Source organism: Bubalus kerabau, chromosome 22 (genome assembly GCF_029407905.1).
Source record: "Bubalus kerabau isolate K-KA32 ecotype Philippines breed swamp buffalo chromosome 22, PCC_UOA_SB_1v2, whole genome shotgun sequence".
In the NCBI taxonomy this organism is placed as follows: domain Eukaryota; kingdom Metazoa; phylum Chordata; class Mammalia; order Artiodactyla; family Bovidae; genus Bubalus; species Bubalus kerabau.
This window is the reverse complement of record NC_073645.1, coordinates 20459444-20475152: the sequence shown is the minus strand read 5'-3', so window position 1 is coordinate 20475152 and position 15709 is coordinate 20459444. Positions and strand designations below refer to the sequence as shown.

At 41.0% G+C, this 15709-nt stretch overlaps 1 protein-coding gene across 1 annotated transcript in view; it reads left to right on the top strand.

Annotated features, from left to right (window-relative positions):
- The first annotated feature begins 5292 nt into the window (after nt 1-5292).
- The window catches only part of TM9SF3 (transmembrane 9 superfamily member 3), a 58349-nt gene continuing 47932 nt past the window's right edge, over nt 5293-15709 (top strand). The window contains exons 1-2 of the mRNA XM_055560673.1: nt 5293-5548; nt 14634-14829. Coding sequence (XP_055416648.1) covers nt 5450-5548; nt 14634-14829 — 295 coding nt within the window. The 5' untranslated portion in view covers nt 5293-5449. The remainder of the gene's footprint in view (nt 5549-14633; nt 14830-15709) is intronic.

Sequence of the window (15709 nt, the reverse complement as noted above, 5' to 3'; positions counted from 1 at the left end):
TTCATTCCTGTGGCTAGATACTATGTTCACCAGAGTGGTGAGAGGATGAGTAGGAGGTTGAAAGATATATTCTGAATTCTGAGCACAACTCAGAATTAGTTTTCTCATAGAAACTGTAATAAATCGTGGGTTCCCTGGCTAGCCTGCCAAAGCCCATTTAAAATGTCTTAGCTAGCCATGCAGTAAGAGATAGCATGATGAAGGGAAAGAACATTGGCTTGAAGTCAAGAAAATGATTTTATTTTGGACTGCTGCTGACTTGATGAATTCACCCACCTTGACTACCCATCATCTGTAAAATAAAATGTTTTGTGTTTAGTAATAACCTAAGTCCCTTCAACTCTGTAAGTTTAGGACTAAGGCTAGGGGTGAGGAATCACTCATTCTGAAGAAGGAAGGAGGCAACCATACTGGAGTGATCACCTAGTTAGCAAGGGGTCTTATTATGTGGCAGCTCCTGTTCCATGCCCTCTATCATTGGTATGACAGATCAGTTAAAAGAAATGTGTGAGAAACAGTAAAATGGGAACTTAGTTGTATCATAATACAACTTATAATATTATAACTAATAATAGCCTTAGTTGTTCTTTGGTCTAAGAACCAAATGTTTTAAGTGATTGCTTCCTAAAGAAAGAATTCAAAACAATTTTAAAGTTCCTTGGTATCTAGAACATTTCAGCTAGAACAGAAAAGGTAGAGGCAGAAGGTGATAAATAGCAATAGAAAAGTAGATTACTAGCAAGACAAACATAACAAAGTAGAAAGAAGAAATAGAATTTCAAAGAAAAGGTAGCTGAGGATGGAAATCAGAAGATATTTTGTCATCTATAGACCAAACTTTTGATGGTCATGTTTACCAAAAATAAAAGATTGAAACTGTGGTTTTCTGGATCATTCGGTAGTTATAAACTCCTTAACCAATTGAGTCTTATTGAGTCTTACTAGAACTACCACAAAAAGGTTTTACAACCATTTTGGAGGGGTTGCCTTTCACTGGCATTTCCCCCTCAATCTTTTTGGTGTCAGGGAAGAAGGTCATTAATCTAGATGAAGAAACTCATGAAATAAGACTAATCAATGTTTTTCACTCCCCAGTTTGGCAGAACAACCCTGATTTTGATGGTGCCCTTGAGTACTAATGATTTTTTTTAATATATTTATTTATTTTTTGGTGTGTTTTGTTTGGGTCTTTGTTGCTCTGCATGGGCCTTTTCTAGCTGTGGAGAGTGGGGGATACTCTCTAGTTACTGTGTGTGGACTTACTCATTGTGGTGGCTTCTCTTGTTGGACAGCACAGGCTCTAGGCACATGGCTTCAGTAGCTGCGGCTTGCAGACTCCAGAGCGCAGGCTTGATAATTACGTGGTGCGTGGGCTTAGTTGCCCTGTGGCATGTGGGATCTTCCCAGACCAGGGATCGAACTGGTGTCCAGTGTGTTGCAAGACAGATTCTTAACCACTGGGCCACCAGGGAAGCCCAGTACTAATGATTTTTGAGCCTTGAGGTCATCAGGCTCCAAGAATCTTTGAAGCCATATTCCTTTTCCTCTAATTAGTTACTTTATCTCCTATTCTTTCTTCCCAAGCCTACTTGTTATCAGACTTTTATCACCTAAAGCTATTTATCATTTCCTTGTTACCTACCAGAGTTCCTGGCACATAACAGGTGTCCAATAAATATTCCTTACATTAATGGCCCTATATGCTCTTTCCCTCATTAAACTTTCCCAAATATGCTGCCAAAACAGGGTCTGCTTTTCTCTTCTTGCTCATTGTTCATAATGCCTTTTGCACATTTGAACTGTTAGTCACATTTTGTGCAATTCCTTTTTTGTACACTGCTATGCCTGTTGTCCTTGGAAGGAAAGTTATGACCAACCTAGATAGCATATTCAAAAGCAGAGACATTACTTTGCCAACAAAGGTTCATCTAGTCAAGGCTATGGTTTTTCCTGTGGTCATGTATGGATGTGAGAGTTGGACTGTGAAGAAGGCTGAGCGCCGAAGAATTGAGGCTTTTGAACTGTGGTGTTGGAGAAGACTCTTGAGAGTCGCTTGGACTGCAAGGAGATCCAACCAGTCCATTCTGAAGGAGATCAGCCCTGGGATTTCTTTGGAAGGAATGATGCTAAAGCTGAAACTCCAGTACTTTGGCCACCTCATGCAAAGAGTTGACTCATTGGAAAAGAATCTGATGCTGGGAGGGATTGGGGGCAGGAGGAGAAGGGGATGACAGAGGATGAGATGGCTGGATGGCCATTTCGGTGGACGTGAGTCTCAGTGAGCTCCGGAAGTTGGTGGTGGACAGGGAGGCCTGGCATACTGCGATTCATGGGGTCGCAAAGAGTTGGACACGACTGAGCGACTGATCTGATCTGATCTGATGCCTGTTTTCTGTTATGTATGTAATGTTTCCTAGTTCTAAGTCTACACTCCCCAAATGAATACTTTTTCTTGTGTCCTCCCTCACTCAGTCGTATCCGACCCTTTGTGACCCCCATGGACTGTAGCCCACCAGGCTCCTCTGTCCATGGAATTCTCCAGGCAAGAATATTGGAGTGGGCTGCCATTTCCTTCTCCAGGGGATCTTCCTGACTCAGAGATTGAACCTGAGTCTCCTGCATTATTGGGCAGATTTTTTTTACAGTCTGAGCAACCAGGGAAGCCCTGTGTTCTCCCCACCCTCAAGCAATTGCCAACCTACTGCTCCTGACAATATGGAGCACATGCTTAATGCCTCAAATCCGTAGAGGCTGGTGATGGATGTTAAGCAAGAAACTACTCATCCATCTTAATTCAGCACTTACACTGCTTATTCTTCAATTGCCCATCATCACTTGATTCAAGAGCTGTGATTATTCATTCATGGAGCATTCACTGAGCTTACACTATGAGCAAGTCACAGTGCTAGGTGCTCTGAGGGATATACAAAGATGGATAAGACACCTCCTCTGACTTCTATTGCAATTACTGGGGTATGATTCATTCAGCAATTAATCAGGTACTGCCTTTGTGATGCCTCTTAGACTATTTGGAAAGTGTTCTTTAAATCCTTCTATGCTATTTGACTTTTCACTTATGAATGTCTTCAGTAAATAATTATTGAATGTCTATGATGTGACAAGCACTGTCCCAACAGCTGCCATCAAAAAGGGTCAAAAAGGTAGTGGTTGCCATCAAAAAGGGTCAGAATGCAGTACAGAAGAGGAAATGAGACTATGGTAATTATGACATAAATGCAGCTGGAATCCTGAAGAAGGGATGCTTAACTTCCTGAGGGCATCATGCAAGGTTTCACTGAAGAGGTCATTCATTTAGGCCAGGAAAATGAGTAAACAAAAGTTGTCCATTCATTTCCATTCTAGGCAAAGGGAACATTGAAGAATCTAAAAAAGGGTGGATGAACGTGTATATACAACCGATTCACTTTGCTGTACAGCAAAAACTAATATAACATTGTAAATCAACTATACTCCAATAAAAATTAAAAAATCAAAAGCAAAGGTACAGAGGTATAAAAGAATCTGGTGTATTTGGGAAATATAGGGATGTAGCCTGAGCAGAGATCAGTGCGAGGTAAAGTTGAGGAGATAAATTGGGAACTGATTCTGCAGTTGCATGCTAATAGGATTATCCTTTAGGAAGGAATTTTTTTTTCTAATTACACATATAGCACATACCCATTGTATAAAACACTCAAATATTGGCAGTCACATACACTGTTAATGGTTTGAGTCATAATCTTTCAGATTATTTTCTGCGGTTAAACTAATATCATTCAAAATGGAATTAGAGTCTATACTTGCAAATTTTTTCACTTAAAAGTGTCTCTTGGCTATCATTCCATGCCAGCATATACAAGTCTACTTCATTTCTTAAAATGATTGCATGGATGGCAGTCCATTAGTAGGAAGAAATACTGATTCTGGGGCTTTCTTGGTGGTTCAGTGGCTAAGACTCCACACTCCCAATGCAGGGGGCCTGCGTTAGATCCCTGGTGGGGAAACTAAATTCCACGTGCCACAACTGAGTGTTCATATGCTGCAAATAAAAAACCCAAGTGCCACAATGAAGACCGAATACAGCCAAATAATAAATAAATAAATAAAAATATTAAAAACAAAAGACTGATTCTGAAGCCAGATGCTTGGATCAAGTCCTTCAGTAACCACTTAACCCTTCTGTGCTTCTGTTACCATTTCTGTAACATGAACATACAGTGCCTGTTGCCTAAGGATTGAATCAATACATGTGAAGCGCTCAGAATAGTGTCTGGCAGATGAAAACATTAGCTGTGATTTCTTGATTTATGTATACAATGTACCAGGAGTATTTTAAGCAAGGCAGTAATATAGTTAGCTTTCTTCATAGAAGAATCACTCTGGTACCTGTTGGGGAGGATAAATAGGTAAGGACGACCGGTAATAAGAATCCTATTAGGAGGTTGTTGCAATACATGGTGAGTAAGGTGTGGACGACTGGCTGTTACTAGGTGGGGAGAGGAAAAATTAATTCTTTAGATACTTCTAAGATAACAAATGCTAGAACTTGTTGACTGCTGATGGCTGATAGAGACAACTCGACTCCAGGGTCCAGATGTTTATATATTTGACAAATAACTTTTGAGTTTCCACAATGGGCCTGACACTGTTCTAGTACATGTCAGTGAACAGGGTCTCTGCTTAGGAGAGAAGCTGATTCTAAAAGGTGTTTCTATCTGTGGACGGGAGAGTCAACAAATAAACCAACAAGAATTGTAAAAAGATTGAATAGTAGAGGTTCAATAAATATTCTGGGATTTTAGGACACTCATCCAACCCGGCACCAGTTTAGCAACCTCTCTTAATGATGATTATGGAGCTGGTGATTCATTCTCGGCGGGAGCCGAACTCCTGTGAGGGTTATTTGATCTGATCCCCGCAACCGAGAGGGGGCAGGTCAGACTATTACCCCACTTCACAGCCGAGGAAAATGAGGCCAGGTACAGTTAAGCGTTTTGACCCAGGTCGCACAACTCGAACGGAGGCGGCTTCGGCCCTGCGCTGAGGGCCAGGCAGCCGCAAAGGGCGCGAGGCCGGGGCCAGTTTGCGTGCCGCCGACCTTAGGAGCCGGCGGGCGGACCCGCCGGGCCCTAGGGCGGCCCTCAGAGGCCACGGACTCGCGCCTCCCGGGCGGGGCGGCCGGCGGCGGTTGCGGCCCCGCGTCGCGAGGCACTTCCGGCGTGTGCCGGGGTGGCCGGATGACGTGGCTGAGTCAGAGGAAGAGGCAGGGAGGCGCGGGGGGCGGGGGAGGCTCCGGAGCGGGCGGTGACGGCGGCGGCGCGGAGGAGCCAGCGGCTGGGCCCGGGCCCCGTGCGTCTGTCCGCGCCCCGTGGATGCGAATCGGCCGCGGCGGAGGCGGCGGCGGAGGAGGAGTCGGTGGGCCGGCGCCGGTCCGGTGGGAGCGCGTAGGATGAGGCCGCTGCCGGGCGCTCCCGGCGTGGCGGCGGCCGCCGCGCTGTTGCTGCTGCTGCTGCTGCCCCGGGCCCGGGCGGACGAGCACGAGCACACGGTGAGAAGAAGCGCTCCCTGCCGGCGCGGCCGCCTCCGCCCGTTCCCCTCGGCCCGCCGCCTCGGCAGGCCCGGCGCGGCCTGGACCGCCCGGCTGCCCGGCCGAGCCCCACGGCCGCCTTCCGGTTGGGCCTGGCGGAGCAGGAACCCCGGTAGCGGGGAGGAGGCATTTCCGTGTGTTCCCGGGACAGGACTCCACTCTCGAGTGCCTGGGCCTCCTTTCCCCAACCCGGACCTAATGGCGCCGAACCTCTGGGTCCAGGGGCCCCGGGAGCAGGGAAAGAAGCGGAGTCTGAGGGTCGGGGCTCACTTGGCCGCGGCATTGGGGGCCGCAGGCAGCCAGTCTCGGGGCTGGTGTCCCCCAAGGAAGGGAGCTGCGCCCGTGCTGCTGGGGGGCTACGACACGGCGGAAGATGGATGCACCACCTATTACTCGTCATACACTAACCAGGAAATATCCACCACTTAATGGTGCTCACCGGCATTTATTTCCCCCTCCTGCCCAAACCGGAATCTAACCCTGGCGTGGGGACAACCTTGATAAACTTGAGGTGAAGAGCACTTTACACGTGTACAGGCCCTCAGCCACCCGCATCCGCCTTGGAGGCCTTGTAACTTTCTCCTCACCTCTTCTGGCCCCGAGATGAGGCTCGCGTCCCAGTGGTCTCTAGGGCAGCTTCTCATTGTGCGGGGTCTTAAGTTGCCCAGCCCTCTTGTCTTGCTGGGAACAGTCCGTTTTTGCATTTAGCTTAAAATTGACCGACTGTTTGTTTAATTGGCATTTTCCACATCAAAGTTTGGATATTAACGACTCCTCTTGTGACTTTCACTTAGGAATGTAATTCAGTGACTTTCTGAATGGTAGATGTGAGCAGAGCAGTGAAGTCATGTAAATTAGAGGGTGAGTGTGAGTAGTTTGTGTTTTTAGACCTTAACTCATTTATGATACGACTTTGCATGAGAGGTTGTGTAGTACTAAATCTGAAAGTCTTCTGTCATTTCTGACAAGTGAGGAAATGAAGCGGCCAGAAAAGTCTGTAGGTTAGCTGTGCTCTTCATTTAGTAAGTTCTAAACTTTGAGGTGCAGCAACTTGAGTCACAGCAACTTCTTATCTGTATATTTTTTAAGTCCTGGGCTCGGTGACATTTTTGTACTGTATTTGTGACTTTTCACCTTAAGATAGTTTTATTTGCAGGTTAAATAGTTTAAAAACTTGTCTCAAAGAGTAAGAAGTGTTCATTTCCAATGGGCATTCTTTTGGCCAATGAGTACTAATATTTTTCCAGTTTTTTGGGGCACTTTGGAAAAGTTACCATGTAAAACTCGGAATTGTCTCTTTGGTTCCACCGTACAGGCATATAAGCTTGAGAGTAGTATTTTACTTTTTTAAAGTGAAAGTCGGTCAGTCTTGTTCGACTCTCTGCGACCCCGTGGAAATTATACGGTCCACGGAATTCTCCAGAACAGAGTACTGGAGTGGGTAGCCTTTCCCTTCTCCAGGGGATCTTCCCAACACAGGGATCGAACCCAGGTCTTCCGCATTGCAGGCGGATTCTTTACCAGCTGAACCATAAAGGAAGCCCAAGAACACTGGAGTGGGTAGCCTATCCTCCATTGGATTTTCTCGCGCAGGAATGGAACTGGGGTCTCCTGCTTTCCAGGCAGATTCTTTACCAACTGAGCTATCAGGGAAACCCCTTTTTATATTGTGTTTTATATAAACTGCTGTAATAGGGAAAAGAACATATTAAAATGTTACAAATTGGATGTGAATAAAAATATTAGATTAATTTACATGTTTAAAATGTAAATGGCAATTTAACTGAAATTTTATGGTAGGAACGTTTAATATTTTAAAGCTAGAAATTGAATATAAAATACTTGATAAAAGGTTTTTGAGAGAATGTCATGTATGAGAAAATTGTTGGACAAAAAAATTTTGACTCTTTTATTTCAGTCATGTTTACATTGAACTGCTCTCACTTGTTAATGCCTATTTTAAAAATTTAGGTATTTAAAAATTATAGGAAAAATAGCATGAAGATATATGTTAAAAATTTGTGTCATTATATATTTTTTGGCTATTAGCCAAGATATTTTATTTCTTAAAAGTTTCTTGAAAATATTTTTGAAAACTAGGCATTCACCTCAAACCGATAATAGTACTGAAAAGGCTATGGTCAAGTGATTTTTTTTTTTCCACCAAGAAGGCAGAAGTAGCTAGTGAAGACAGAATGATACTGAAGGGAGAGAAAAACTGTCAAGGGAAGGTTAGTGAGTAAGTGTTTAATAAATACTTGTGAAATTGGATTGTTAACCAAAGAACCATCTAAAAGTTAAAGTTTGCCCTTCAGATTAACTTTTTGTGAAGACAATTTCCAGATAGAAATAATAGCTAAGCTTTAAAAAGAAAGCAAGCAAGAAAGAAAGAATAGCTAAGCTTTTGTAGCAATATGTGGTAGGTACTGTCCTAAGTACTTAATATGTATTAACTTGTATTTTAAACACGTATTGATAATTTTGTGAAATGGGATTATGTTCTCTGCATAGATGAGAAAATGGGATGGCAAAGAAGTTACTTGCTTGAGGCTGCACAGCTAGTAACAGGTAGAGGTAGCATTTGAATTTAGGCAAACTGAATTAATAGTCTGCTGCACTCTCATAGGATATGCTCTACAGCCTTTTATCCTTAAAAGACAGGACAGTAAAACACTTGGTATCAAATTGAGTAATTTTCTGTGTTGATAATACTTTTAAGTGCTTAAAAGAAATGTTTGGGTAAGCCTGGTTTCATAGGGAATTGTTACTGAGGTTGTTTCAGTGAGGTTGGTTTAGTGTCAAAGGGGGACAGAAATGGGCATGTGACCCATGCCGCCACTTGGTGTGCGAGACATAAAGACTTAGCGGAATGCTGTGCTGTCACCATCTGAAGTTCTTAATACTTGTTTAGAAAGGAGTCTTGCATGTTTATTTTGTGCTGGGCCCCACAAATTATGTAACTGATCCCAAGAAGGAGCTACTACCTACTTAATGCAGTTCCTCAAAGCCCTTGATTTCTCTTACTTTACCTACTGGATTAGGATTCAGCTGACCATTTGAGTCATACAGTATTTTTTTATGTGCTTATTTGTCCAATGCTCTTAATATTCTCAGAAGAATAATGGGGAGGAAACATACTGCTGGCTTCTAGAATATATACACATGCAGAATATATAAAATGAGTTCCTTTCAGTTTTTAAATTACAGAACATACTCTTAAATAAAAATTAAAGAACACTTTCATGAAAGACAGGTTACTAATAAATGATTGAAGAATCATAAAAAGAACACTTAAGAGTGAAAGGTGTATAGGGTATGGCTCATGCTTGTTTGGATTTCTGAAAGTTGGAGCACTTGGAAACAACTAGAGTTAGATTATCATGTCTCCTAAGATTCCAGAGGACTCGTTAGAAAGATTGCAAATTGAGAATAGAATTTTAGAACTGGAAAGACTTAGGACCATTGAATTCAAGACTCATTTTCCTAATGACCTGAAGAGGCCCAGTGGCTGGCCCAGGGCCACAGGAAGAGTCTGAGCTACATGATTTCTAGTCCTTGTTTTTTTCCACCTGTCTTGTACATATAATTTCCATAGTAATACTATGTAAAAATATCAGCATCAAAAAATCAACAATCAATGGCACAGGAATCTTAAAAGCATTTTATCATTTACACTGAAGCCTTGACTTATTTTGGGCTCTGTTTCCTCAAGGTCACAAAATCAAAAAATTTTTTTCTGGGTCTGTCATATACCAGGCTCTGTGCTTGGCACAACAAGTGGTATTTAATCAGTGCTTGTTGAGTGACTTGAGTAATTGGGGAGCCGCCAGGGGTAAGAATATGCAAGGTTGGAAGTTTGATAACCCTGTTGCTTAACACAGACCATTGTTATTTAAGATGCATGGTCTTGAGGGTGCCTGTTGTGTTTTAGGGGCCCTACTAGGTTACAATTCCATTTCTTTGTGGCCCATTGTACCTCGTATGGGTAATGTTGGAAGGACCCGCTCTGTGCTTAGGATAGCCTATTCTCAACATCTGCCATAAGCACTATTACACCACTGGGTTAAAAAAAAGATGTTTTGTTTGGTTAGACAAATGGAAGCCTTTAATCTTGATCTCTTTTGGGAGTATGGAACTCTTAAAACATATGTGAAGATTTATAAAGAGGATAAACTGTTTACTACAAGTGAACTTGTGAGTGTTCTAATATAGATCTAGTTTTAGGAAGTGCCAGAATTCATTGTCCTATTTTCAGCTGTACTCTATGGTAGACTAAAAGTTTATTTAGGAATAGAGTTATTTTGAGAGAGAGCAGTTATCTCAAGAGATTATCCAAAAATACACTAATAATTTGTTTGTATTCACATTCTGATGTATGTGTTTTAAGTAATTAAAAGGCATTGAAACTGTGATTTTTGAAACATTTCAGAACTGGATTTTGCTTTCTCAGATGTGTTTTAAAGTAAGCATATATCTTTTCCCTCATCTCATAAAAGTAATGGTATTTGGGAACTTAGTCTGAGTCTTCAGTTCTTTGCCTGTCTACATAAATTCTGGTTTATTTGGATTTTACATGAGATCGTCAGTAACCTTATCTCCTGAAGTGTTCCTCCTGAGAAAAGGTAATTCACCATGTCTATCAAGGAGGGAAACTTCTGTACCTGCACTTTCCCAGCGCGTATGCTATGCTATGCTAAGTCATTTCAGTTGTGTGCGACCCCATAGACGGCAGCCCACCAGGCTCCTCCATCCCTGGGATTCTCCAGGCAAGAACACTGGAGTGGGTTGCCATTTCCTTCTCCAGTTCATGAAAGTGAAAAGTGAAAGTGAAGTTGCTCAGTCGTGTCCGACTCTTCACGACCCCATGGACTGCAGCCCACCAGGCTCCTTCATCCATGGGATTTTCCAGGCAAGAGTACTGGAGTGGGTCCGTATTTAAATGAGAGACCCAACATTGGTCACTTCTTGAGAACAAAGGTCATTACTTTTGAGATTAGAGCACCAGGAGCTTCTTAGGAAGGTTTTTTTTCCTGTTGGGCAGATTAAAGGCTCAAATGGAAAAGTTGTTCAGTGTTTAGCACTTCCCTAGGTGCTTTGTACAACTGTACTTTACCCAAATTCATTTATTTAGTTTTTGCTCTTCAATTAATGAAGCTGATTAGGGATTAGCAAAAGTGTAGTCCTGAATTTATAAATGTGATACAAATTAGAATGATCTTGGACAAATTATGTAACATCTCTTTTTAGTTTTTTCGTATCTGTAAAATGGGGAAAATCATGGGAGCTGTCTTATAAAGCTTTGAGAGATTAAATGTTTATATATATAAAGACCTTAGAACTGTGCCCAGCACATGGTATGTCCTTAAGAAGCCTCATGGAAGGAACCACCCCCATGTCCAGGGATCCTCGGATCCACTGCTATGCTTTACTTTTTCTCTCCCTTTCTTCTGATTACACCCTGCAGGTAAGTTATTAAATTCCATCTTGCTCTTTGGCAACTCAGTTTTTCCAAGGAAAGTATTTATAAAGAGCTTGCTAAGACATGGGGTGTTTTGAAAGCAAATTAGACTAGCCTTTTGGCCACACCACTGGTGTCTCAGATGGTAAAGAATCTGCCTGCAATGCCGGAGACCCGGGTTTGATCCCTGGGTCGGGAAGATCCCCTGCAGGAGGGAATGGCAACTCACTCCAGTATTCTTGCCTGGAGAATTTAATGGACAGAGGAGCCTGGCGGGCTACAGTCCATGGGGTTGCAAAGAGTTGGACAGGACTGAGCAACTCACACTCGTGGCCGCCACAGGTGGAGGGGAGAGCCTTACCAGTCCTGTATCCACCGAGTTAGGGAGCCCAGGGACTTTTCCAGCAGCTTAGCAGAAGGAAAGGTTTTTCTCCTTAAAACGTTTCTTCCTTTTGGTATTTTCTTATTTCAAGATCTTTTAAGACACAGTTTTCTCTCTTGAAAAAGAACTCTCCCCTTGACCTTGTCTTGGAAATACTTATTCTCAGGGATAATCAAAAACTATAATGAAAAGTAAACATTTTAAGTTCTTGAAGTCTGTGGTCTGTATAAGGAGCAATGTAAAAGAAACATTTTTAACCTTAATATTCACCCTAATCTGTGTGTGTGTATGCGTGTTTATGTCTATATAACATATATATATATATATGTATTTTTCCCCCCAATCCCTGCTTCAGTCCTCTTCCCAGAAGGAATCCTAGGCTACAGAATTGTACACATTTTGTTATAGTACAATTTGCATCATGTCATCAGAACTCTATTACCCCATTAGGGTTTCATGAATGTTTAAAATGAGTGACTTCAGAATGTGTAGTTAACACACACTATGACACTATGACCTTTAAATTATTTTAGTCTTATGTTTCAATCTGTATGAAATAAATGAATGCTCTATTTTAACAAGTGTTAGTGTTCAAGTTTTTGTCTATTTTTAGAGGAATATGAGTATTAGGATTTATAGAGAAGGTGTTCTGTTTATTTTTACAAGTTGTGAACGTTTATAAAATTTCTGCAGACTCTCAGCAGGATTAATGACAAGAATCGTTCCTCTCTTTCAGGGTTATAATCCTGAATGGGTACATGTGATTACCTCTCCTTACTTCTTTCAAAGGATACCATTGCATTCAGTGCACATACTTAAAACTTCTAAGTTGCTAATGACCTTTCATTTCAGCCTTTCTTCAGTGTTTTTTCATCATATTTATTAAATATTTTTTGTGTACATGATACTGTGCCAAAAGGTTTCTACTCTGTGAACAGGTCTCAATTCTATTATAATACCAGCTCTGTTCAGTGGATACTGATTGGTTTAGAGAAGTCTTCTGAGACTTGTTATGCTGTATCTATATCTGTGCAGAAAGGAATACCTTGATTGACTAGTGCAGTGAGACCTTAAACGTTGGACAGATGGGTGATGTCATATGGATATTTTTCAAGCCCCTAAAGTAACAAGAATAGTTATGAATGGGGATCTATGGGTACATTAAGACTTTAGATTGGTTTCTTCATACATAAAGATTATGTACAGTTTTTCTGGATTCACTTGAAACAGCTTGTGATTTTCCATATTATTATTCATCCCAATCCTTCTGTGCCAAAGCAAAAATAATCATTCTTTTACTGTTGTCACAATACTCTTTTCACCTTAATTGTAACACTGTTTCTTCACTGTAAATCATTTACTTTTTTGTCTCCACTTTGGACTGTGATTTTCCTTTATACACTTAGGACAAGATTTACCTTTATAGCCTTAACACCTAGTACTGTGCTTAGTACATGTGTCATGTATTCAAAAAGTCAGGTAGTTTTTTATTTCCTTGATGAGGTACCCGAATGATGTCTTAGGACAATGAGACATTATGTTTGAAGGTGATTAGATCTAAGTCCTAGTTTGATGGTGGTACGAATCAAAAGAGGCAGATGCTTTATATAAGAATAGACAGTCAATGGTTTTTGGAATGCAGAGGGACTTGGGGATTGAGTCTCCATGTCTGAGAGGATAATACCATTAGAAAAAGTTTTGAGGGGTTGAGTTTGGGTGGGATGAGTTTGTTTGGGAGATCTTGGATTTTGATGGAAAATGTTTATTCATTTTAGATGGAGGAAAAGTGAAGTGAAAGTCGCTCAGTTGTGTCCAACTCTGCAACCCCATGGACTGTATAGTCCATGGGATTCTCCAGGCCAGAATACTGGAGTGGGTAGCCTTTCCCTTCTCCAGGGAATCTTCCCAACCCAGGGATGGAACCCAAGTCTTCTGCATTGTGGGCGGATTCTTTATCAGCTGAGCCACAAGGGAAGCCCGAGAATATTGGAGAGGGTAGCCTATCCCTTCTCCAGGGGATCTTCCTGACCTGGGAATCGAACCAGGGTCTCCTGCATTGCAGACGGATTCTTTACCAACTGAGCTATGAAGGAAGCCATTAGATGGAGGACTGGGAGTACTGTTTGGTATTTGGGCTGGTTGGTCAGGTTTCTCTTTTACATGCTCCATAGCACCCTGCCTGATTATAATTGCTCATTCAGTGTTCATCTTTTTGTTTAGGCTCTAAGCTCTAGTAGGGCAGGAAATGTGTCTTGTTCAAAGCTGTCTCAGTTATGAACACAATTATTGGCACATAGTAGGTACTCAGTAAATAATTGGTGGTATAAGCTCTGCACTGTTAGTTGACAAGCTGCATCTTATGTTGTCTTTCATTTATATTGCTAATTAGGATTATTAGTTTTAAAATCACTTGGTAACTACTCTTCATAGAATCATTGGAATTTTAAACTTGAGGTTTAGCAGTTTCCCCCGTCAGACCCTGGAAAGGTGAAGTCACTTACCCAAAGTCATTGAACCACAGCCCAAGTTTAGCTACATAAAGTATTCACTGATGGGTAAAGCCATAATTGTTTATTCAAAAAAATTTGCATGCAGTAGCTGTGTTTCAGGCTGATAAAGGGAAAGCCAGAATGATGACTTGGATGAGGTGTGGAGGTTTCATAGTATGGCTTTCTCTTCCTCTTTGGTCATTTTCTCCCTTTGACCAATGATTGTGGGGGGGAAAAAAAGGTGAAATTTTATTTGTGCTTGCTGACAACATTAGATTTTTGGAGTTTCCAGTGATTAACATAGGTTCCGGATAAACTGCTGATTTTGTTTCCTCCTTTGTCCACATTAGTATGGTGAATCATGTTGGTTCTAGGTTTATTATTATTTGATAGTGTAAATATTAAGTATAAACATATTCTTACAGGTTATTGGGGTTTATTTAAACAATATCTTCTATAAAACAAAGTCTGGAAAACATGAATCTGCCTGAGACCATAATCAGAATATATCATTTTAAAATTCACCAAATTTCATTTTTAATGTGTAGAAACTGATCATCATTTTGAAACAAGCTTCCAGCATTTTATTTTAAAGCTTCCAAAACTGAGATAGTGCATTTTTTTTTTTAGAATAAATGGCAAAATATTCCCTTAATTTGAATTAGATTTTTTTTTTAAACATATTCTTAACTTGCTTTTTTGGTTTGTTTGTTTCAGTATCAGGATAAAGAGGAAGTTGTCTTATGGATGAATACTGTTGGGCCCTACCATAATCGCCAAGAGACATATAAGTACTTTTCACTTCCATTCTGTGTGGGGTCAAAAAAAAGTATTAGTCATTACCATGAAACTCTGGGAGAAGCACTTCAAGGAGTTGAATTGGAATTTAGTGGTCTGGATATTAAATTCAAAGGTACGTAAACCTTAATAGTCCTCATGATAAAAGTTAGATTGTAGACCAGGGTTTCTCAACTTTGGCACTACTGACGTTGGGTCCAGATGATTCTTTGTGGGGGTGTGGGGGTGGGTTGTCTTGAACATGGTGGGACGCTGAGCAGAGTTCCTGGCCTCTACCCTCCAGATGCCAGTAGCACTTCCCAGTTGTGACAATCAAAAACATTTTTAAACTTGGGTAATCACCCTTGTTTGAGATCCACTGCTCCAGACTCTCAAAGATGTTTTTAAGTTACCTGTATTATATTTAGAAAAGTATACTAGTAACTAACAAAGATTGGTTTCGAATATTTATAAAATATTCATGGATCTTGTTAATAAAATTACATTTCCTTAGCATATTTATTTCTGAAAGGTGTTTTCTAGTAAACTCTTTAGTGATTGGACATAATGTGTTTGGGGAAAGCTTTCATAGATTCCTAATGGAGTCATTTCCAGAGGTACAGAGATGTAATGGGCTGTATGGATACTTAAAAATTATGTGTAAAGTTTCAAATTCAAATTTGTACTATTGGCTCAGTGTGTTTATCAGTGTTGTATTGCTTTATCCTCTCAATACCTGTTTAGTGTGGTTTAAAATTTTAAGTCAAGGACTTGTTAAAATTAGGGGGAAAAATCCCCTATAGCTATTTATTATTTGTTTTATCAGTGCCCAAGAGTGTGTTTATACTTTTTATTTTTCTATGTGAAGTTTGTCTCACCAGGTATTTCCTGCATGGACATTTTTACCTGGTGGGCAGACACCTACCTGAGTAATTGAATTTTTGCAGGATCTTTGATTAGGTGTCTTGATGTCTAAATAGAGCATGGATCTTATAATCAGAAGCTTTGAATTTTAA